Source organism: Betta splendens, chromosome 16, assembly GCF_900634795.4.
Source record: "Betta splendens chromosome 16, fBetSpl5.4, whole genome shotgun sequence".
NCBI lineage: Eukaryota > Metazoa > Chordata > Actinopteri > Anabantiformes > Osphronemidae > Betta > Betta splendens.
The window spans coordinates 9,570,180-9,591,944 of record NC_040896.2 but is presented as its reverse complement, the minus strand read 5'-3'; the positions used below and the strand labels follow the sequence as shown (position 1 = coordinate 9,591,944).

The window sequence follows — 21,765 nt, the reverse complement described above, 5'->3', positions numbered from 1 at the left end:
ACACATATAAAACATCTAATTTTATTAAGAATACACTACAAGTCAGGCTACGGAAATCTTAAACCAAGTGCAGGAGGTCTCTGTTTGGTCACAGTTATAATCTAGTAATAATTTCCTGAACCAAGCTGAACGGCAGCTGGAACCTGATGATGCCTATCACACCTAAACCAAACAGAGTTTTTGATGCGTTGAGGATTTCTGTTATTCAAAGAAAAGTTTAAAAAAGTACAAAATTTCTAATATAAAAGAGCAAAGATCATACAAAGAAAAATATCAGCACAGAACTAATCACCAATAAAAAAAACGCCTGAAGTCCACATGCCAGCTGTAATACTGCACTTCACCAGCGGGTGGCGCCTCTACTACAACTGCTTCTAAAAACAGGAGCTCATTGGAAACAAACAAATCATCAGTACAGTGCAGCTTCCTGAGTGATGGTAAGGCTTCGAGTGGTGGAAAACGGGAGGAGATCCTACGGTGCCGGCGAGAGGAAGATGTTGAAGAGCACAGCAAAGACCACGAACGCTGTATACCCTGCGATACACAGCCAGAAACGCGGGTCGTGGAGGAGCTTCTGGTTGTAGGCGCTGAAGAAGACGTAGCCCACGGTCATGCCAGCCGCGATCCCTCCAAAATGGGCCACGAAAGACACCTGAGAGGAGAGAGAGTCGGGTTTTAGACCGATCCGAACATCCAGCTGCTAAAACAGACCCTCAGCTACCATCGTGCAATGTGGTCGACACCTGGAAAACCCGCAGGACCGGTTCAACAGTCAGTTTCAGTGTAAAGCGGTCGGTGGTGGGGGAGGGTATCAGGACACAAGCAGTCTTCCTCACCGTGTAATGAACAGCAGCGTGTGGTTACACTCTCTGTATGTGCAGACAGGTATGATGGAGCCTGTCCCAACCCGAGCTACTGATCCCTCAGGCTCAACACTGAGCTCCTCCCGTGGCTACAAAGGCTCAGTAAGACTCTGTTTGTTTGTTTTGCTCTGTACCTTCATGTCCTCCTGGTGAATGATGAATCTCCTGTAGATGGCAAATCCAAAATCGGTGCCGACTGTAAAAAAAAGAAAAACAGCGTTAGCTCGAACACTTTTAAAAATGGGACTGTGTCAGTTACAGAAACGTACCAATGATCACTATGACGAGGATACGGAACACTCCAAGGAGAGGAAGCATCTCCCGGAAATTCTGACAGAAAGACCTCGGAATAAACATTTAACATTTAATTGAAAAAATCTAAGCTTGGAGCATCTGTGTGATATTTACCACCACTGCGTTCATGAAGTAGCCCCCTATCAGGGCGTAAACGCCACCGGACGCCCCCACCAAGCTGCTGAGGGGATCAAAGATGGAGCTGGCCAACGAGCCTGAGGGGAATCAAGCCCAGAAAACATGTGTCATCATCATCATCATCATCATCATCATCATCATCATCATCGTCAAACAGCCAGAACCTGGGCTTCAGTGTGTTGTACCTGCCAGGACACCGGACAGATAAACCATTCCCACTTCAAAGCCTTTATGCACCAGCTCCAGCGGGATGCCCAGCAGCAGCTGCATCACCAGGTTCCCCAGGATGTGCTGCACGCTGGACGAGGAGAGAACGAGCGGATCATCTAACAGAAACAGCTGCAGCCTTGTTTTTAACGGTTAAACAGCAGATAACAGGCAAGGACTTCGACTTTAATTGATGACTGAGTCATATGCTTTTGTTCTATCAGCTTTAAGTGGAGACTGCACACAGTTGCTAGTGCTGTTTCCGTATATGTGTCATGGTTCCGTGACAGAACGTGGCTGCATTTGAACAGATTTGTGATGATTCAGACGTGCGGCGGGCTGTCCGGCCTTCATGCATGGACCTCTATGACGTCCGTTTAAAAAACTGCAGAAGTTAAAACCCCTAAATGAAGCAACGCAACAAAGGGGGAAGTGTAACCATGACGACCAAGCGACGCAGAGGTTGCAACACAAGAATCAAAAATCCCTAACAATCATGATTCAGCTCTGACAGCGTCCACCACATTATGGGCTTCTAAAGGCTGGTGTTTACTGGGACAACACAGCATCGACACCGCTCACGTCACGTAATTACACCGTGGAGGCGCTCGTGACGCTCACCCCGCGTGGACGAACATGTAGGAGAGAAAGCGCCACGCCTCCTGCCTGTGGTCCGGCTTGTACGACAGGGGGCTGTTCCAGATGCCTTCGCCCAGCGTGATCCACTGCTTCTGTGGCTTCCACACGGCGTAGTAGATAAACACTGCCAGCTGATGGAGCACAGTTGGGTCAGAACCCAAACACCAAACCGGACGGTGTGATGATATAATGCACTTGAAGCACACAGCGGCTGCCGGCTACCTCTGCAATACTGATGAGGATGATGAAGATGGGCGGGGGCAGGCAGTTGGCCCGTTCCAGGTAGGTTTCTCTCAGGTCTTCCGGAAGCATCCACCGAGAGATGTGCTGGTGGAGCCTCTCGCAGCAGCCCGGCACCGGGATACCGTCAGGCTGGTCCTCCGCCTCCCTCAGCCGCCTCCCGTCTCTGTCCACGGGCAACGGCTCCACCTGCTCGACGTCGACGTCCTCCATCCCTGCTGTAGCGCTGCGCAGACGGGATTATGACATGAGGAACACCTGAATGGTCTGATCTATTACAGCAACTCTGCAATATAGAACATTTAATTAGCCCAGTAAAATACTTTAAAGGCTTTGTTACGCCAGCTACTTTCTATGACTCGCGTCACAGTTAATTAGCATTTCCGGTTTACTAGGCGTCGCTCATTTTGCTTTGTTGTTTCAGGCGAGCGTCCAAAACTTGCAATAAAACCTCCCCGACTGTAAAAGTCCTGCTGGACGTGTTCGCTTCCAGTGGACTCCGTGTTTATTTGTGCTACTCACCCGGACCTTCAACGGGAAACGTGCAGACGGCTCCGGGGGCTCCTAAATATGTCACCCGGGTGGAGGTGAAGCGGGAGCCGATCGCAGCGGCGTTTGAATGGGAGCTGCGGGAGTCACGGGCCGTTTCTGAGGTGAAAGCCCCTTTTCAGCAGCATTCCTCCGCGTTCCCGGACGAACCGTCGACTCCCGTCTTCTCTCCGTCCCCGTGAGAAAAGTGGGAGATAATTATAGAGCGTTCATGCTTTATCCGGTCACAAACTTCCTTCCTCTGTCCAAACAAACGTATGAAGCTTCCTCCCCACACTCGCACACAGCGCCAGTGCCTTTTTTCCGTTTTTTACTACACTGATTGCTGTCTGCGGCGCGCGCCTCACAGCAACTGTCTACCTGCTTCCCGGGGCCACACCTGGGAACTGTGACGTCACGGAAGCTACTTATTACCGGAAGAGTAATATATATATGTATATATATACACACACATACACAAGCACTTTACCTCGCCGCATAAAATGCAAAAATGTGTCTGTTCATGATATAAAGTGTCGTAAAATTATACATAACGACCAGAGTCAGTTCAGTTAAGTGGGCTGAGCTAAGTCCTGCTTTACCGCAAGCATTGCACTTGCTTATGCGCACCGCCAGGTGGCACTAGAGCCCGCAATTAAACACAATAGTCAAATTCGGATCAATTCTCTTAAATAAATAAAAACATCCACAGAAACAGCAACCTGTGGCAAGACTGTTTTGTCCAGTACCCACATTGCTAAAATATCCCATCTAATGTAAATAAACATCACAGACTGGAAATTGTAGTCACAGAACTTTTATTTTTTTCAAAAGGGAAAAACCTCCACTTTCTCAGGTAAAGAGTTGTGAGGAGCAGGAACGAGAGAATTGGGAAAAGCAGGAGCCATTAAATAGAGCTGCTGGCAGGTTATACAGAATGATCACGTGAGCATTTACTACAGCGCTGGCAACAGATTTGACACACATCTGCTTTAATCAGGATTTTCAGAAAGAGCATATCAACAAGAAAAGGGCAAAAATGTTGGGCTTCATACACAGTTTACCTTTCTTCTAACTTTTGGCCAGCAGCAATAGTTTTGAAGTAAGAAATCAACATTTGCATTAAAAAGTGGATAAACCATGGCACCCAAATAGAGATGTAGGAAAAAAAAAATGGGGAAATAAAATGAAAATGAAGAGCAGCCGTCTTGGAAGCTGGGATCTAGTCTGTGTGAGTTCAGGAGACATCTGGAAAGAGAAACACAAAATAACCATCTGACCATATTCAACTGAATACTGGAGTAAAAAAAAAAAAAAATTATATCTGGATTAAGATACTTACAACTCGCAGGTCGGGCTCCGTATCTTCGCATTATCTGGTCTTGTGTGAATTTCACGAAAGATTCGTATTGTTCTGGAAACAGACGAAGGTTTGTTGTTATATTGTAAATTCAAACACAAGACGAAGCAGAGAACTAAAACTATGACCACACCTACAGCTGGAACTGACACATTGTAAAATGCCAGCAAAGGTTTGGTACGGAATCAACTAGGAAACAAATGTCAAACAAAGCTATGCCATTTTACTGCACCTGGTCACACTGATATCTACAAACTCTGAGGAAACTGCGTGTCAGCACTGCAAAGATTACAAGCTATGAAATAAAACTAAAAGGGTGAATGCAGCATGGCCTTAATCGGTCAGTGTGTGCTTTGATTCACACCGTTTATTCATCTTAAACTAAAGGGATGTTTTACCTGCAAGTTTTGTGTTGAGGATCTGTTCGTACTCCTCCCGAATCTTCTCCTCGTGGTCTTTGAGCAGACGCTCACACAGGTAGCTCACCTGCTTCAGTGTAAACGAGGGCTGGTCCTTCCTTGAGGCACCTAAAAATAAAAAAAGCAAAACAAAAATCAGATCAGCTACAAAAAGCTAAAGTACAATTTGCAGAAGCATTCTCTCTCAACTCAGATGTGTGAAAATTTACAGCTTCAGTTAAAAAAGGGTCAAGCAGAACTAATGTGTCTCTGACACAACCGTCTTCAGACTAAAAGGTCTTTAAATCAGAACAGAGGATTTAATAGCAGCATAAGAAACAAGTACATGCAATAGTGTGAGACTGTTCTACAGTAAGTAGCCTCTCACTATAACTGTTCACCTGTGTTTAATAATAATTTCCATGGAGGAGATAAAAGTATAAGGCTAATGTCTAACAATGCTCATTCTATTGTGCAGCTTTGTTAATAATAAAAAAAAACAATCCACATACAATCAAAAAGAAATGCACAACTCAGGGCTTGCATTTGGCTCCAAGTACCTCAATACTATGTGACCTTCTGGATCCAACAACAAATCTTATACAAACCGACATCTGGATTCACAATTTCTCATGACAAACTTCCCAAAAGTGCTCATTTAGTTAGAAGCCTCTTTATGATGGATGAGCAGCGCTGAGCCTGGCTTATGCTCGTCTGTGCACAACAACTAATTTCCAGGAATGCAAACATGTCTTTTGTGATGATTTAATCTGTAAATAATATCTTCAGTACTGGCACCAATGTTACATATTAGAGTGTATAGGCCAAAGGTTTTTGGAGTTTGTTGCATTTGTAGTAGGAAGAACATAGTTAAACATCCAACCTGGTGGAGAGCTGGGAGCGTTGAGGGATGAACTGGGGCTGGGGGCGTCAGTGGAGCTACAAGGCTCCGTTTGATTGAAGGCCCCTTCCAGCTGCCGCCGCCTCTGGATCCGGCTGTACTCCTGACGGAGGTTCTGGAAGATCTGCTCTGTAGGGAGCAAACAAACAGAACAGCGGAAGTCAATCACACAGTTAAAACCCTTCAAAATGCCATGGTAGGGGAGAACTCAGGCGTCATCAAGAGAATGCATTTCAGGCTCATACAAGGTTTCATTTTCTGAATCATGTAAAGCCAATTTTTAACATATGTCCTTCTGTCTAAAATGTTGCTTTAATAATTTTGTGATGCTTTTAGTTTCAAGAACTAAAAGCATTTAACTCATTTAGTTTATTTTGTGTTTTTTAAACTATGTAATAAAATCCAGGATGAAAAGCACTATTACAGGATGAGCTCTCAGGAGACGTAATGGTCACTGCCTCTGTGCATCTGTAGTCCAAAATGGGGTTTAGAGAAAAGTCTACCTCCCCCCACACACACACACGCCTGGATGAAGCTTTCCAATGCTGTGAATGTTTCACTTTCACTTCTCATCTGTTTCTAAACATTGGTATCTTGCCAACCTACAGCTGCTTGTGTTAGAAATGAAACATAAATCAGTTCTTTGCTTTGGTTGGAACAAAGAAAAGCCTTAGATGATTCTGAGATCAGTTTAGTGGTTCAACACATTCTTGAGGTTTTGATATACAAAGTAAACAGCAGTTTACAGGAAAGGTGTTTATTCTCCTACACTAGACTGCATTTTAGCAACACACACGCGGGTCAAAATGGTGGTAAAAACCCAAAACAATAGAAACAATGTATGACCTCAACCAGAGCTGATAACTATAGCTACTCTATTCACATGGAGGGTGACGTCTCTGTACACAGTGCTCCCTGCGTCTGCTCTATCTGGGGAACTGTGCCTCATTTATCTCGGGTGGGGGAGCTCGATGCTGCGCTGTCACTTCAGGCTGCTCATCACGGCTGTTTGGATGGTGAAGAAGGCAGAGTTGTCTCCAGAGAGCCACATTAACTTGTGCATTATTGAAGTGGTGCTTTCACAAAGAGGATTTCTCCTGCTAGACTGTGGCCTGACACTCTTAGCATTAAGAATACAGGACACTAATCACATTTGTTTGGCTTCCACTGGGCTTTTCACTTCAAATTAATTTGCTGCTTAGAAAACATCTTCATCAACTTTGTTACAATAACTATGTTTGAAGATGACTCACCACTATGAAATAAACTATTAATCACTTCACTAGTTTACACACAAACACACTTTGTGAGCTAAGCGCTGTTCTTTACTGTACATTTACAAACACAGCACCAGTGCTGCAGGTCCGTCTCGCTCTGCTTCTTCAAGCCGGCTAATGGCCACAATCCATCCAGGCCAAAATAACGGGAGGCTGTTCATAAATCACACTTTCCACTGAAAAAATTAAGCATGTACTTATAACAGTAGAAAAAGATCTGTATATGCAGAGACTCAATATCTTTCTTTTCTGGGGCTGCAGACGTCACCACTACCGCTTACCAATTTGCTGGGGGAAACCCAGTATTACAAACAGGAACTGTATGTGGCTGTTTAAATACAGATATGTATACTGTATGCTGTTGAAGACGAGAGCTGAGATGCTAAGAGATGCCTAAGCCAAGATTAAATTTGACTGCATGTGTCCTAGTGTGCATTACTGTATAAATGCAATGCATACATTAAGCATTAACTTGGTAAAATCTGTTTTCTGATTGAAAGCAGGACAATAGTTCTGGACACTGCTGTTGGACAGTACATCTGACTTACAAGTGAAAAGCCTCTCTTGCAGCTCTGCCAGCTACTAGTAGTTCAACAGTGGGTGGTGCTTGGCAAAAATGACCCTGCCACATCCAGGCCAAGGAATCAATCACAGAGACTTCCGGAGAGCCAGGGGTGTAAGCCTCAGCTAAAAGGCTTAGGCAAACACCAAACTGAATAGGACAGGAGACGGATTGGACATGGTGGTGGAGGCAAAACACTTTCACACTCCGCTGCTGCAGAATGGAGAGCTCGGCCTCAAATGGTCCAACTGGCCCAGTTCATTTTAACAATCTGGGGAGAAAATACATCGCAGGCATGGAGTAATAAAGGGCCAGCATGACGTTTAAAGAGTTGAAACCCAAATCAGCAGAAATAATCCTAGTATTTCCACAAAGCCCTGCCCTGTGCAGAATGTGATAAATTATGGAAAGACAGAAAATACACCTCCGGTCTGGTTATTGGATACAAACTCTTGAAGTTCAAACAATACAGCATAAATATCATTGTCATCCAGAGCTTCCTGACCGGAGAGGGAGCGCTGACAAGCCCTTAAACACTTTCCACTGTGACCCAGGTTTTAACATCCACCCTGCGGTGCAATCAGTAGGTCCAACCTTAGGTTATGGGTGAATTTAACCAGAGCAAGGCAAAGAAAAAACAACTGTAGCTACTTACAGAGTACGGTCATTTCATTTTAAAACATTAATTTCAAACTAATGATATAGCAATGCAACTGGTGTGTGTGTGTGTGTGTGTGTGTGTGTGTGTGTGTGTGTGTGTGTTCAGAGAATCCATCTGCAAGTTGTTTTTCTCAGATCTACAACTTGCTCCAGTAGCTTAGCAGAGTCAGATGCCGGTGTTTCGCCTGAACACAGACCCCAGCTCACTATCTACGAGTAATGCACTGCTCACCAGGCATTATCTTGCAAAGAACTGTACCAAGATACGAAATGCACGACATTACACTGCTATAGTGGGTTTAACTAGCACTGATCATCTTACACTGCTCTACAAGCAATGTCTTACTAATGGAGTGCACACAATTACCATGTGGAAATGACATACAATAAGGCCTCACTGCAGCACAGTGGACACTTCTAGGCAATCATCTCATCTACCCGTGTGCCCCACACCCCTCCAACGCTCTCTGCAGGGCTGCATATTTATGTCAATGAGCAGATCAAGCACAGACGTAAAGAAAATGAACAATACCTCCCCGGGAAAGAGAGAAAGAGAAATGATTGTGGTGCATAATGGGAACCCCCACCACAATGCAAGACAACTGTGGCACTGGAGCCAAGGAGCAGCTTCTAATTAACAGCCTGCAGTGATGTGAACGCTGCTGTGATGCCAACAGCACAGACCGTCAACCAAGAAGCAGCTATTATAGTAATATTTCACTCCATATGTCAAGTGATTGAGCTATTACATGTATTAGCCACAACAGACCATTAGCTGTGTGAGACTAGGAGCAAACAGTTCTATACTGCTTGTTTATTCAACTAACCTAATGCTAATTATGTTTGATTCTGTTAAAGCTAAGCAGGAATTTAAATGGAGTGAAACGCCAACATTAGCCAATGGAAGCTAGCTCAACAACTGCACAACAACACAATGAGCCGGCAGGATGCCACCAGCGAGCGGCTCTGGAGACGCTTCCACCGCACTTTCTCTCTATTGTGGCACAAAAAAGAATCACCCACGCTGGAATCCTCCCGACGACGCTCCCCGGCCTGGCGTTAGCTTAGCCGGGGCTAACGCTCCGCTTCCAACCCCCCCACCGTCGGAGCTAGCTATCCATTCCATTCCACTCCACCCAAACCCCCTCCCCCATAACACCCATCCTCAAACGCAGAAGAGGACGACAAATGGCGTTCATTGCATACCTGGTGTGAGCCGGTGTTCGCCGCCGGTGGCCGGAGGGGACATCGAATGCGTCGGGTTTTCCACCGGGGGACGGAGGTTGCATCTTTGGGGGGACGGAGTGCCAGGAGTCCCCGGTAGTGGATTGCACCTTCTCCGCTTGGGAGACTGGGGACTGAGGAGGGCCTCAAACTCCATCGACCGCTTTAACGTGGCTCCACAAGCCATGATGGCAGAACAAAACGGGGGGAACGCCCTGGAGAAGAAACGCGAGCCCCAAAAACCTCGGTTTGCTGGCCGAAGCTCGTAGGTTTGATACTGCTGGGCCCTCGAGCCTTTCTTCCCCTCCACAACAACGGAGTTTCTTCTCTGAGTCGCAGCCAACGGCCGAGCGAGCCTGCTGAATTTTTAAAACGTCACAATGGCGGAGCGCACCATTCCCGGAAGAGGGGGGTGTTCAGCACTCGGCAGAAATATCTTTATTAGCTTCACGCGATTTGAATTAAATTGGGTTTCGTCACTTAATTAGACAAGTCCACCTTTAAATAATAAAGGGCAGATTTGCGTTTTTCTTTACGCGCCTGTCGTTTTAACGGAGCCTTTTGCTGTCTCTCCACCCTGTTGTTGACGGAGACGGCTCTCAGTTGAACCCAGGCTGAAGGTTCACCAGACGTCTGCTGGCTGTGGTCAGGTAAGTCAGGTAGGATAAATCAGAGCCGAGGAGTGATGCTGGGCTCCAATCTACGCCGGTACAAACACTCAAACACGTCCCGTGTTCCATCTGAAGAATCATCATACACATAATACAATATTTATCTCCTCAATCACACAAATAATACATAATATTTATGATAGGTCAGATAGCTTCCCTTTTGCAACACAAAGGGAAAGCCAGAATGCATGTAATTTGATTGCACTAGCGATGAGTATGAACTAATTATAAAACCTTAGTGAAGCCACTGAAACTCATCATAGTTTACATCTTGAAGTAATTGAATTAACTCATGATTCATGTCACCGATACTATTGTCCAGATAAAGAACTCTTTATAAAAAAATAAAAGTTTTTACATTGTGTTTGATTGAGATTGTTCTATCTAACTGTTGTTTCTGTGTGCATTTTGTATGTTATTATCTTTGTTACTAATCAGACAGCAGCACACATTTTCAAGAGCTCGCGCACTGAGACTGCCTGCACTTCGCAACAACATTTGAGCTGAGTTAGTGATCCTTATCCTACTGTTTTTATCAGCTACATGCTCCATTCTGCTCCTATTGTATCACAGGCATAATAACCAGCCACACACGCACTGTGATCTATTGTTTTTACATTGAAAAGTGCAGAAATCTGTCTGTGGTGCTTTGCTGGGCAGGTTTGTTGGGCCAAAGGGTTCCTTGAACATACTTTTAACTAAGAATCATGGAAAGAAATGAATGCTCAACAAGGACATGATGATAAGGCAGTGTTTATTCTAGCATTTAGAATAACTTCTACTGCAAGAAACCAATCATCAATTACAGCTGTATTTCGTTGCACAAGTGGTGGAAATAAATCATTTTAACTAAGCAGCTCCCTTCAATAACTTGCTTTTCAGTAGCAGAATAGTGCTAACAATGCCTGTCAGTTATTTGAAGCTGAAGTTTAAGATGCTTGTGTTGTATAATACTGAGAAATGTTTTTTTACATTAAGAACTTAAAAACTTAAAGAACAATATATATATATATATATATTCAGTGCTGCATAAGTTATTGGTTTGGCGTTTGGCAAATAAATTAATAAAGTCAAAAAAGAGCACAGTCATCAGTCGATTTAGTGGTTTTAATGTTCAATTTTAATATGCGTGAGCCTTTTGCTGTGGTAGGTTTAAATCCATGTCAGCCTGATGACAGTGAGCCGCTGGTGTAAAGATTGTTCTAGTGCCTGTTCACTGTTCACGTTCTCTCTGTGACACGTGCCCCAGTCACCTCTGCACACTGCCTGGATTTATGCGGTGAACACTGTGAAATCCTCCCATGCGCGGGGCTTTTGTGGAGGCCGGGCATTCGCGTCCAGTCCCCCAGGATCCTCTGTTCCTGCACACTCAGGGACAACACTCACAGTAAACAACCCCACGCACAACAGAAGTCAGCACTTCATGTCACGACAGACACTGTTTCATAGGTGCTTTAAAGCACTCACATGGGCGGCAGAGTCACAGTTAAAGGGGGAGATGCATCATTTTATATCTACATATATAACATATACAAAACCCTTTCTATTTGGCTTAAAGCAAGATATTTATTCTTATTAGAAGAAGATATATTGTGTGTATTCAATTAAAATGTAAAGATTAAAACTATATATTGCTCTTATGACTATGCATCCTATGGATGAGTTGTGTGAGTTTTAAACTCTTCATTTACAGTAAAGTTGATTGTCTTTTATATTGGACTTAAATGTAACATAAATTAAAGGAGCCTTCCGTATCTCTGTGAAGGTTATATACACTTTCTACAGCGTTTCCTTCTTTTTTTCAAACGTTTAGCTGTTGTTTATTCATTCCGGCTGCAGGGTGTGCCTGTTGTGTCTGGTTCGGGGCATCTCCTCCTCGCTGGAGGCAGTGATGTTGTCTCCAGACGGTAGCCCAGAGCTTAATTCCTCTGGTGGTGCTTTACAGCGTCCAATGCCGCAGAGCCTTTGAAGCAGCCGCATCAGAGCAATTCTCAGCTCCCTGCACCGCAAGGCGTACAGCAGGGGGTTGACAGCAGAGTTGACCAAGCACAGGGTGCCGCAAAAGGCGAAGGCCCTCTGTTGGGTGCGGTTTAGACTCATAGAGACGTCGACTAGCATGAAGGACAGTGCCGGAAGCCAGCAGCCCACCAGTATGAGCAGGATCAGGCTGAACGTACGAGCCAATCGTATATCCATCCTCCGGCGTGAATGCCCTGTCTTTGATGTCGCCTGCAGCTTGGTCATAGTGGATTCATGGCGGTGGGCCCTCCACAAGATCATAGCATAAGCCACCATGATAAGAACCATAAGCACTAGTATCAAGCTGGTCCAGCAGGCCATATAAGCCGAGTTTACGTAGGGGAAGAGGCGTGAGCATGGTGGAGTAAGGCCTGTGGGACACCTCCAGCCCATCAGGGGCAAGAAGGAGATAAAGGCGGTGGTGCTCCAGAGAACCAGCAGGCTCAGCAGGGCTCGCCGGCGTGTCAGCAGCGCTTTGTAGCTGGAGGCCTGGTGGATGCACAGGTAGCGGTCCAGAGCGGTCAGCAGCAAGCTGGCCACCGAGCCGGTGTAGGCCATGGTGACGCCGCCCAGCTTGAAGAGGTAGACATCGGGGCCGTCGCTGCCGTGAAACAGGTGGAAGTCCAGGAAGCTGATGGTGAAGAAGCAGCTGGCGAAGACGTCGGCTAGAGCGAGGCTGCCGATGAACAGATAGGAGGGCCGCTTTCGCAGAGTGGCCGAGGAGGCGATCACGCACAACACGAGGGCGTTCTGCAGGAACGTGATGGGACCTGCCAGGAAACAGATGGAGCCAATGGCTTTTCTTTCCACTTCTGTGAGGATCCTATAGCATTCCATATTCTCCCAAGACCTGTTACCTGAGTGGAAAAACGCAGATTTACAACAAGAAACCCCGAGGTGACGTGTAATATGAGCAAGAACAACACATACCTGACGGGCATGAGGCGTTGTCTTTGTCTTCTGCATATCCTGAGGACGTTACAGCCTCATATTTATCCATTTCAGCTGTTAATCGCTAGGCTAAAGCTAAATATTATGAGGAAGCAAATTAAGTAATTTTATTATATTAGCAATGGAGGAATTTAATGTACTAAAATAAATGTCATAAAAACATATTCTGCTGGAAAAGAAAAAAAATGATGTAGAATGTGAGATGTGAAAATGCAAAATATGATCACTGTCTCCCTCAATGTCAATATTGGACTTGGTGCTTAAAAGGAGCATTAACATTTGTGAGTGAAGTCATTTAGAGGTCAGAGTAAACAGACAATAACCATCATAATGTCAGCTGACAATGTTGATCATGTGTGTAAAATAACCCATTACACATGAAACAAAGATTGGATTCTTCAGCTCATAATAATATTGATTCACATGTTCACATTGTCTGGATCTCAGTGTAATGCAGTAAGTAACTGTTGAGTGTATTGTTTGCCTATGAGCCCATATACCAGCATGTAGACTGCCCCCTATTGGAATAAGAGGAAAGGCCAGTTTGTTGGTGGGTGAAGGACACAGTGGAGGTGAGCGGTCGGCTGTAAAGTGCATCTCCTCTCTACGATCAATAAATAAAACTCCTTGTGGTATGATGATGTGAGAGGACTCAATTAACCTTTTGCACTGATTGTTTGCTTGAGGAATAATTTTGTCATGCAACATAAATGTACTTTTAAAAAAGGTATCAGGTATAACGTACATTCAGTGATTCAAGCAGATTAAGAAGCAAGATTAAATTAATCTTCCATTGTTTTTCTTTTTATATTTTTATATAATATATATGGGCTGATCTGGTAGAATGTTCTTTTCAGAGTGAAGTATATTTACCAGAGGAACATCATTTCTAAATTCAACTGTTGCCACACACGCTGTGGATATTACACAAGCTCCAGCTTCACCCTCCTGTGGCTGGGCCACTTACGCTGCTGCACATTTACATGTAAACCCTCATAAGATAAAGTGACTGTCCCTAAAGAAAAGCAGCATGCGCAAGAAAAGTCATTTATGTTTTAAATCCACAAGTTATAACCTAATAATACATGACTGCAGAATATGATGTGGTAAAAAGCCTTTGGGCAACTATTGCACTTGTGTGTTGTGTTGTTTCCAAATATCACAAGTTGTTCTGGGTTAAGTAACACAACCACTAGTTGAAGTGTTTGCTTAAAAGCAGAAGCTAAACATAAATTATTAGAATGTCAAGAAACAGAAAACAAAACTGCCCATATTCAACGCTTCAATATACCCAAAGTTGATTTAGAACAAGAAGACATACAAAAATGGAAAAAAACAATATCCCAAATCGGTTCAAAGAAAACTAGGAGAAAGTATTAAATACATTTAAATAGTAATTGAATGTTTGTCATAGCTTACCTTTTAGCGTTTTACATTGACTGCTTTCCTGTTGCTCTCAGAAGTGTTAAACCACAGCATGAATACACAGACCATACAGAAATGACTGGTGGCAAAGCGTGCAAGCGAGTGGCGAAGACAATGAGGCTGGCAATGATGACAGGAAGGAGGGAGATACAGAGAGAGGGAGAGAGAGAGTGACAGACGAGAGGATGGATCCACAAGCACCATAAATACAGTTTGATGAGACAGAAGATAAAACTGTGCTAGTAAAATCCATTGTTTGATTTATGTAAGTAAATATACTCCAAATGTTGATCTCTCCATCAGGACTTTTCAGAGACTACTGAGTGTTGTGTCCCTATAAATAATGTGTTTGAGGCAGACAAGGTCACGGTCGATACTAGGATGGAGAGCACTCTCCAGGTGTGATGGGGTGTATGTGTGTGAAGAGCACATCTGTGAAAAGCAGGAAACAATGGATGTGCTAAATAAACGCTATTAATGGGGACAGAATGCTCAACAAATAGCTCAGTGCTCTTCAGGTAATAATTAACTGGCAAATGAACAGTGAGCTTGAAATATTTTGTCAAACCAAAAATCAATAGTCAGTGAAACCTGTTCAACAAAGCTGCTGGTTGATTCTGTTGCTGAGGTACTTCTATCCATCTTCATCTGAAAGACCACATGTAGCATCACAGCCATGCATTCTTCTTCATATCAGGACAGGAGGATCTTACTGACCTGCCTTTTCTGAATGGAAAGCACTGGCAACATGTTAAAACAGCAGGTTCTGTTTATGTCTTATCAGAATCTTAAATCTTATCAACTGTATAAACAAGCCTTGACTGCAAATATTCTTTGAAATTCTCCACATTGTTTATTGACTTCACAATAAAGGCGGCGTAATTTTAGTGGAGGTACAACAGGGGGCAGTGCTGAGCAACCATGAACTCGACATGATAATGATAGCAGAAGGGTCAAAAGATATTTTGAGTTAATATTAAGAGTAATATTAAGACTTTTACTCTTTTTTCGTCTTCATATGCACAAACTGACCAAGCAGTTCATTCACCAATTAAGGACATTTAATTTAGCTAATGTCCCGCTGGTTAAAATAAAACACATTACTAGTTTAATAACAATTTAATCAGATCACAAAATCATACCCGAGGCACTGTGAGATGAAGCACTAACCTATTTTAGCCACTCGATTTAGAAAAAAAAGTGAAAGTGTGCTCGATACAACAATAAGTGGGACTAACATATCAAATGCCATGCCATGAAAATGGGTCAAAAGAGACTTGTTTTGATTCAGTAAATTAGTATTTGAAAAGCAGCAAGAGAGAAGGCCCTTGTGGTGGTTATACGATGGTGATATCTGATGCGCCGGCAGAGTCTCCTCCTGATAGATGGAGCAGACCAGAAGGCAGGAAATGTAATTAGGAGCAGACAGCAGAGCTTCAACAAGATTTCTTAAAACAGAAACAGAAAAGGAAAAAAAAACAGAAACACGACCAGAATAAAGCATGAAATGTTCAATTATCGGCAAGATTACATCATCCTGTTGCATGATCACCCTGGAGGCAAACAGTGCGGCTCGGCTGCTGTTTCAGGCTAATTTGACCTGAATCCATTAATCAAATTTCCTCTCCTCATTTCCAGATTGCCAGGCCTTCAGAGAGCGGTATCAGGTTACTGATGTGAAAAACACGAGGAAAAAAATACACAAACATGATTACTTCATGCTAAATGCTTTAATGATGCTTAATTATTTACTGTAAAGAAATGTTTAGAATAATAAATGATAGGACTGTAAAATACAATTTGCATTTGTGCCTCTGCTGTTTCCCCCCTTTACAATAAGTGGGTGTGTTTACAGCACATTACAGTCTATCCAAATAGAAGTCAATCTGCATCCATGATGTACTTTGGACCGTTGGCGCTCTTTAACCATTATAAATGGCCTATAACACAGACAGAAAGAGGCCGGTAGCGTGTGGGTTACTTCTGCTTGTGAGAGGAAAAAAAACCCAGCCGCCTTTGTTTTCAACTCTCTGTCTCAGTCTCAAGGTCGGCCTGCTGTACGTTCATTGTGTCGGTGGTGTGGTTACACTCCAGGCCTCTGTCAGCGGTAACATATTTGTCCACCTGTTGTGTTATGTACAGCCTACACAGACACGTCACAGTGACCCACTTTCCCTACATAGTTGGCTCCAGATGGGCACGGCCCCCTTCAACCGTTGCCTTGCTGTGGGGAGTGTCCTAACATGGCTTTCAGTTGCAAGACTGTTGCGCAACTAAATTCACTTTAAACAAGGCCAGGAGGGTATCAGGGTATCAGTTACTCAGTTGCTTTGTATTCTGTAGAGCTGGACATAAAACCCGATGAAACTTTTAAAGTTCAGTCATATGATCCTTAAAGAAAAACTGAATAGAATTTGTCTTAAACGTATAATTTTGATGAACTAATCTAACTTGTAATTCTTCCTTTGCCTGGGCAGAGTTTTACTAGGAACTCATGACATATGACTGGATACTGCAAACAACAGGCGCCGTTGTGACTTGAAGCAAAATCATTGGGGGATGGAAGATTCTTAAGTGACAAGCCCCAATAACCCCGGGGCACGTTTGCTGGGAGGAACCATACATACCACATGCTGCAACACATTCACGACACTGTCAGATTTAGGTGTTTGTTTTGTTAATAGAGTCTAGTCTGGGCCTAGTAACGGCGTGTGAATGACGGGCTTAACAAAGTTACAAAAGTGTACATTCATTTTTATGTTGTGCTTTTTGTTTTGTAGTTATAGTTGTTCAAAACAGTACGTTTAGAGAGGAAGTTGCCCTTTGAAACATCTGTGACCATGTTTGACACCTATACACCTGTGACGATAGCTGGAAACCACCTATGTGCTACAAAGAAGAATCAGCACAAAGATGAAACCCATCACAACAAAAATAAAAGAACAAGTTTGATATTTACATGAAACCTTTTGTATAGAGTAAATGGGAATGCAGTATAATACACTTAGATTGTACAACATAGTGCAACAACCTTTCAAGGTTTGTTGAACCAAGGAAACTGACAGACTGGGGGGGGGGTCCAGACAGGAGCTGTTTTGTATAACAAAAGGCTTATGCAGCTGTGGTCTCAACGACACAAAGTGGCGTTAATCTGTGCTAATAGACAGTGTTTGTGTTTCCCTCTAGGAAGAAAGAAACCTGTTAGGTGACGCATTAATGTAGATCGCGGATGTGTTTACCTGTTTATTTGATCTAAGGCTCGAAATTATATAACACAAAACTACCGCGATCACCGTCACAAAAGTTTGTTACGATGCTGCAATAGAAATATGAGTTACTTGCTATATAAAGCAGTTTGTAAATAGGAGGATTTCGGCGATTTAGTAACATTTTTGTGTTCTTTTTTCACTTCTCTCAGGAAATACCCCAACAGGAAGAAGAGGAGTGTCAGCGATTGACGTCACCAGTCTGGCAACAGGCATGAATGCGTGTACGTGGGTCGGCGCTGATTGGTCGTTCTGCTCGGCTTCGCATTGTGATTGGTCCGGTGTGCGTTAGAACGAGCTACATATCGCCCCTGTAGTTTCCATTTTGTTGCAATTCAGACGGAGTCGGGAGAGAGAGAGACAGAGGTGTCGTCGGTGTACGGCCACTTTTAACACCACATAAGCTTCGAGGGCGACGGAGTTGTAGGAAATAAAGCATTGCTCTGTTTCCTACATAGTCCGCAGAAGGATTTTAGAGGCTTATTTAATATTTCTCTGACGAAAGGCTTCAACAACCAAGCCTGAAGAAGTCGGTAAGAGACAAACACTTTGTGTCTGGTCGCCATATTGTGATCGCCGTTTCTTTGTTTTGATTTAGTGCCAAAGTGGCGTGACACGTATTCTTCACGAGTAATGTGACCAATCAACATTTGGGGTAATTTAGTTACGTCACAGGTGTTGAAATTGCTATAACAAAATAGCTTTTTAATTGGTAAATACGTCGCAGAGGCAGCTTGCGGGACAAAACGGCTGCAGTCAAGCCGAGCTGGGGGCGCATAAACAAAAGTGGGCTAACGCGTCGCAGTGTTATGTAACGTTTTTGTTACAATAATAACATGCACTTATAGTTGAAATGTATCTGCATGTTATTACGTCAGATTTAGAAGCTGCTATTTCGCCTATTGGATTTTTTTCGCAGTGCTAGACGTTGATGACGCACTTATAAAAACACACGGCTGTGTTCCAGATGACAAACATTAGACGGTGGCTAGTTGTCAAGGCGTCCTTGTCTGACGTTGTTTTTCTCCCGTCAAAGATCGTCGACTTCCTGGAGCATCGTGCGCCGAGGTGAATTGATGTTCAACTCGGCCCCACGGGAAAACAACGCTCATCGGCACATGAAAACCTCAGACTGTGGAGGACACAAACGTGCTGCGAGAAGTAGACAGAAAGCTACTTCGAGGACCTGGGGCCCGATTGGAGGCGAACGATTAAAGCCAGATCTGTGCTTCATCAACTTTCTCACAACAAAGAGGCAAGCTGGGGTTGTTATTACTGGGGTGGTGTGGGGGGGAGGGGCGCCTCAGCCCTTGTGATTCTGCACGTAGCCTCTGTTTTTGTAGTGCATGCTGCCAGTAAATGGCGCAGCATTTGAAAGCATCGCATGGAATTCAGTTTACTAATAATACGTTCTCATCCCTTAGGTGACACGTAGTGCATGAGCAGTATGGGAGGTGGCGAGAGATACAACATTCCAGTTACCCACCCTGAGCACCCTTTGCCTAAGAAGAACCACCATCTTGGCCGGGCTAAGCAGAGGAGCCGTGACCAGAACGGTGCAGCAGCATCTGTAGGAGGGGCAGGTGGCCTTCATCACCACGGCCACCGCCGCAGCGACAAGGGCGCAGCCTACCATAGGTCTCCAGAGACGCGGCAGGCCGTGTCCGCTGACAAGAATGCTTCTGTCCGTTTTGCCACCAACTACGATCAGAACTGGGAGGGTGCGGTGTCTAATCTCAACACGCTCCTGGCCACACAGGGAAGTCCGAGCTACGCAGGGCCCAAGTTCAGTGAGCCCCCCTCACCCAGCGTGTTGCCCAAGCCCCCGAGCCACTGGGTGTCCTTTCCTATAGGCTCCTGTGACAACAGGGAGATGATGGCCTTCCAGCTCAAGAGCCTTCTTAAGGTGCAGGGCTGAGAGGGACACCCACACTTGATCGTTTTAAAAAAAAAAAAAAGCCAATACATGAACTGTGATTCTTTTGGGGGCGCACACCCACCAGGAACACCTCAGTGCTGTAATACCGTTTTAAGATTAACAACTTTAATAGGTAGGGGCATTTACAGTGATGCTCTGCTGTTAATGTTTAGACTTATTTTAAAAACGAATATATCAGGATATTACAGTCGTGCAGCCTTGCTGGTCGGTGACGCCTTCAAAGGAGTCAGTTTCTCTGAACTGGATATCCTTTGTACTTTTGTTTTATTCTTTTTAATGTTGGCTGTCCGAGTATATTGAGTGTTTTTTCCAAACAAACAGTCATTACAAACATAGTATTAGATCAGGTAAGTACCCATGAACAGAAATGCATTTTGTTAACTTGTTTATAATTTTACTTCTTCATGTCTAAAGCTTCAAGTGCTAAATCAAACTTGGTAGGATTTTGATTAGGGGCCACTATTTTCCCACTTCTGTATTATTGTTGTTATTGTTTGGAAAAAACACACAACTGCAGGGAAACAAAAAGCTTACTAGAGGTAATAAGCTGTAATAAGTACAGGTTGAGTATAACCTCAGACTGAAGGTTAATAAGAGACCATGGCACAGTGGCCCTGGACTGTCAACTCCTGTACCTTTTTTATTGCGCTGTGCGCACATGCACTATAGGAGTTGACCTAGTCTTGAGGGTCATAACACTCTATCATAGCATTATTTTGTACAAGTCAGTTTTTGTTGTGTTGAAAGACGTATGAAGTGCTGTGAGTAACCAAAGCAATGCTTTTTTTCTGTGACATCTATGTGTGGTGGGCATTGTTGCCAGTGCCATTTGATCTTGCCAGCCCCAGTGGTAAATGGGATTAGAGTCCTCTGAGTCACCCTTTAACTCTTTAATCAGTTATGTTACTTATTCTCGCTGTTTATTCAAGACGGTGCTGCAGCTTTAACAAGCGGAAGAGGGCCAGCCTTGGATGCAGGATTCGGTTTCGCTTTCTGAATCGAGATGTGGCCCTGTTGGCTGCATGCATTTGTAAGCAAAGGAGGGCAGAGCTGAGGATGGTTGCTGAAGTGATGGGGCTCAGGGGACTAAAACAAGGCAGGAGGCTGGTGTTTGTGTTTACAAAACTGGTCTCACTGTTGATCCCATAATCAACAGACACTCTGCCTCCTGCCTCTGGGTTTACCCTCTTGCACTGCGATTAGACATTTTTTGATTTCCTTACAAGTTGTTAGTCAGGATGCTATTGAAATAACTCATAATCTACCTGTGGATTCTCTTAGTGATTCAGTTCTGTGATAAGCTCTTTTGGCTTTCCCTTTGCAGAAATGTAGCTTTTATGGCCAGCTTAAAAATGGCAAAACAAAAGTATGAGCCCTTTAATGGAGCCATGTAAATAATGAAATGTATAAAGTACTTGTAGCATATGTACATTTGCAGGCCAAGTTTGAGGCCTGTCTGACAAAAGTATTTTTAGTAATAACACTGAATGTATAAGACATGCAAGGTTGTGTCTTAACTTCAATACTGAAGAATATTTTTGTTAAAAAAAAGCATACTCAGTACCCCTGCACTGTTTCCAGAGATCTTGCACATGTTTTTTATTGTTTTGTATTAGGCAGTGTAGGAAAGATGATGCTAAGTGCAAATTATGCAGCAAAACATGAATTGGATTGTAGGAGACTTGCATATGTATGGATTTGAGTTTTGAATGTGTTTACAGTACTTAAGCGTAAAGCTTGTATCTGCTCAGTTTAACTATTTGTGCCTAAGTTTAAAACCATGCAGAAACAATTGAACCAATAGATGGCAATTCCACAAACTGACCAAATATTTGACAAAAACATTTTCTGTTCTCAGCTGTTTCTTCCGCCAGCTGACAACTGAATTTGGACCCATGTTGTTTAAGCTACCAATTTTTCTTTTATTACCCTGTTTGATTTGTGCATGGCAGTCTCCTTATACTAAATTGAGCTGTTTCATTAATTGGCTATGAATTTGTCCCAGTTATACAATGTCACTGAAAATGATATGACAACATGCCCTGTTTTTATTATTGGTATTGATTGGTATTTAAAATTTGTTAAAGAAAGCACTAAAGCTATAAATTGATGATAAAATGTTTTACAAAAAAAATAAATCCTTTTCCCCTTTCCCCCCATTTATGTCTGTGTTTGAATATCTTTAAATTGTTATTTAGGATTT

At 43.6% G+C, this 21,765-nt stretch overlaps 4 protein-coding genes and 1 long non-coding RNA gene across 7 annotated transcripts; 2 read left to right on the top strand and 3 right to left on the bottom strand.

Annotated features, from left to right (window-relative positions):
• Positions 1–5: 5 nt before the first annotated feature.
• Positions 6–3,334, bottom strand: rhbdl2 (rhomboid, veinlet-like 2 (Drosophila)). Its single transcript, XM_029128631.3, has 8 exons — positions 2,904–3,334; positions 2,364–2,607; positions 2,124–2,272; positions 1,481–1,593; positions 1,272–1,372; positions 1,133–1,193; positions 998–1,059; positions 6–652 (listed from the first exon to the last, which is right to left on the bottom strand). The coding sequence occupies exons 2-8, from the start codon at positions 2,592–2,594 to the stop codon at positions 473–475; spliced, it is 897 nt and encodes a 298-aa protein (XP_028984464.1). The 5' UTR covers positions 2,595–2,607; positions 2,904–3,334; the 3' UTR covers positions 6–472.
• Positions 2,515–4,102, top strand: LOC129603149 (uncharacterized). Its single transcript, XR_008692818.1, has 2 exons — positions 2,515–2,646; positions 2,806–4,102. It is a non-coding gene; the product is annotated as an uncharacterized LOC129603149 (long non-coding RNA).
• Positions 3,711–9,657, bottom strand: akirin1 (akirin 1). The gene is made up of 5 exons (XM_029128633.3): positions 9,274–9,657; positions 5,551–5,697; positions 4,668–4,796; positions 4,252–4,323; positions 3,711–4,157 (listed from the first exon to the last, which is right to left on the bottom strand). The coding sequence occupies exons 1-5, from the start codon at positions 9,476–9,478 to the stop codon at positions 4,147–4,149; spliced, it is 564 nt and encodes a 187-aa protein (XP_028984466.1). The 5' UTR covers positions 9,479–9,657; the 3' UTR covers positions 3,711–4,146.
• A 1,398-nt stretch (positions 9,658–11,055) lies between these two features.
• On the bottom strand, positions 11,056–14,486 carry cnr2 (cannabinoid receptor 2). Of its 3 annotated transcripts, XM_029128629.2 has the most exons (3): positions 14,352–14,486; positions 12,912–13,007; positions 11,056–12,838 (listed from the first exon to the last, which is right to left on the bottom strand). In XM_029128629.2, exons 2-3 carry the CDS (start codon positions 12,979–12,981, stop codon positions 11,787–11,789), a joined length of 1,122 nt encoding a protein of 373 aa, XP_028984462.1. In that variant the 5' UTR covers positions 12,982–13,007; positions 14,352–14,486; the 3' UTR covers positions 11,056–11,786. The 3 variants fall into 3 exon arrangements, with proteins under 3 accessions (XP_028984462.1, XP_055359132.1, XP_028984463.1); XM_055503157.1 differs by having other exon boundaries at positions 11,056–13,007; XM_029128630.2 differs by lacking the exon at positions 12,912–13,007 and having other exon boundaries at positions 14,352–14,479.
• A 3,461-nt stretch (positions 14,487–17,947) lies between these two features.
• On the top strand, positions 17,948–21,721 carry pnrc2 (proline-rich nuclear receptor coactivator 2). The gene is made up of 3 exons (XM_029128861.3): positions 17,948–18,156; positions 18,660–18,878; positions 19,048–21,721. The coding sequence occupies exon 3, from the start codon at positions 19,062–19,064 to the stop codon at positions 19,539–19,541; it is 480 nt and encodes a 159-aa protein (XP_028984694.1). The 5' UTR covers positions 17,948–18,156; positions 18,660–18,878; positions 19,048–19,061; the 3' UTR covers positions 19,542–21,721.
• The last annotated feature ends 44 nt before the right edge of the window (positions 21,722–21,765 follow it).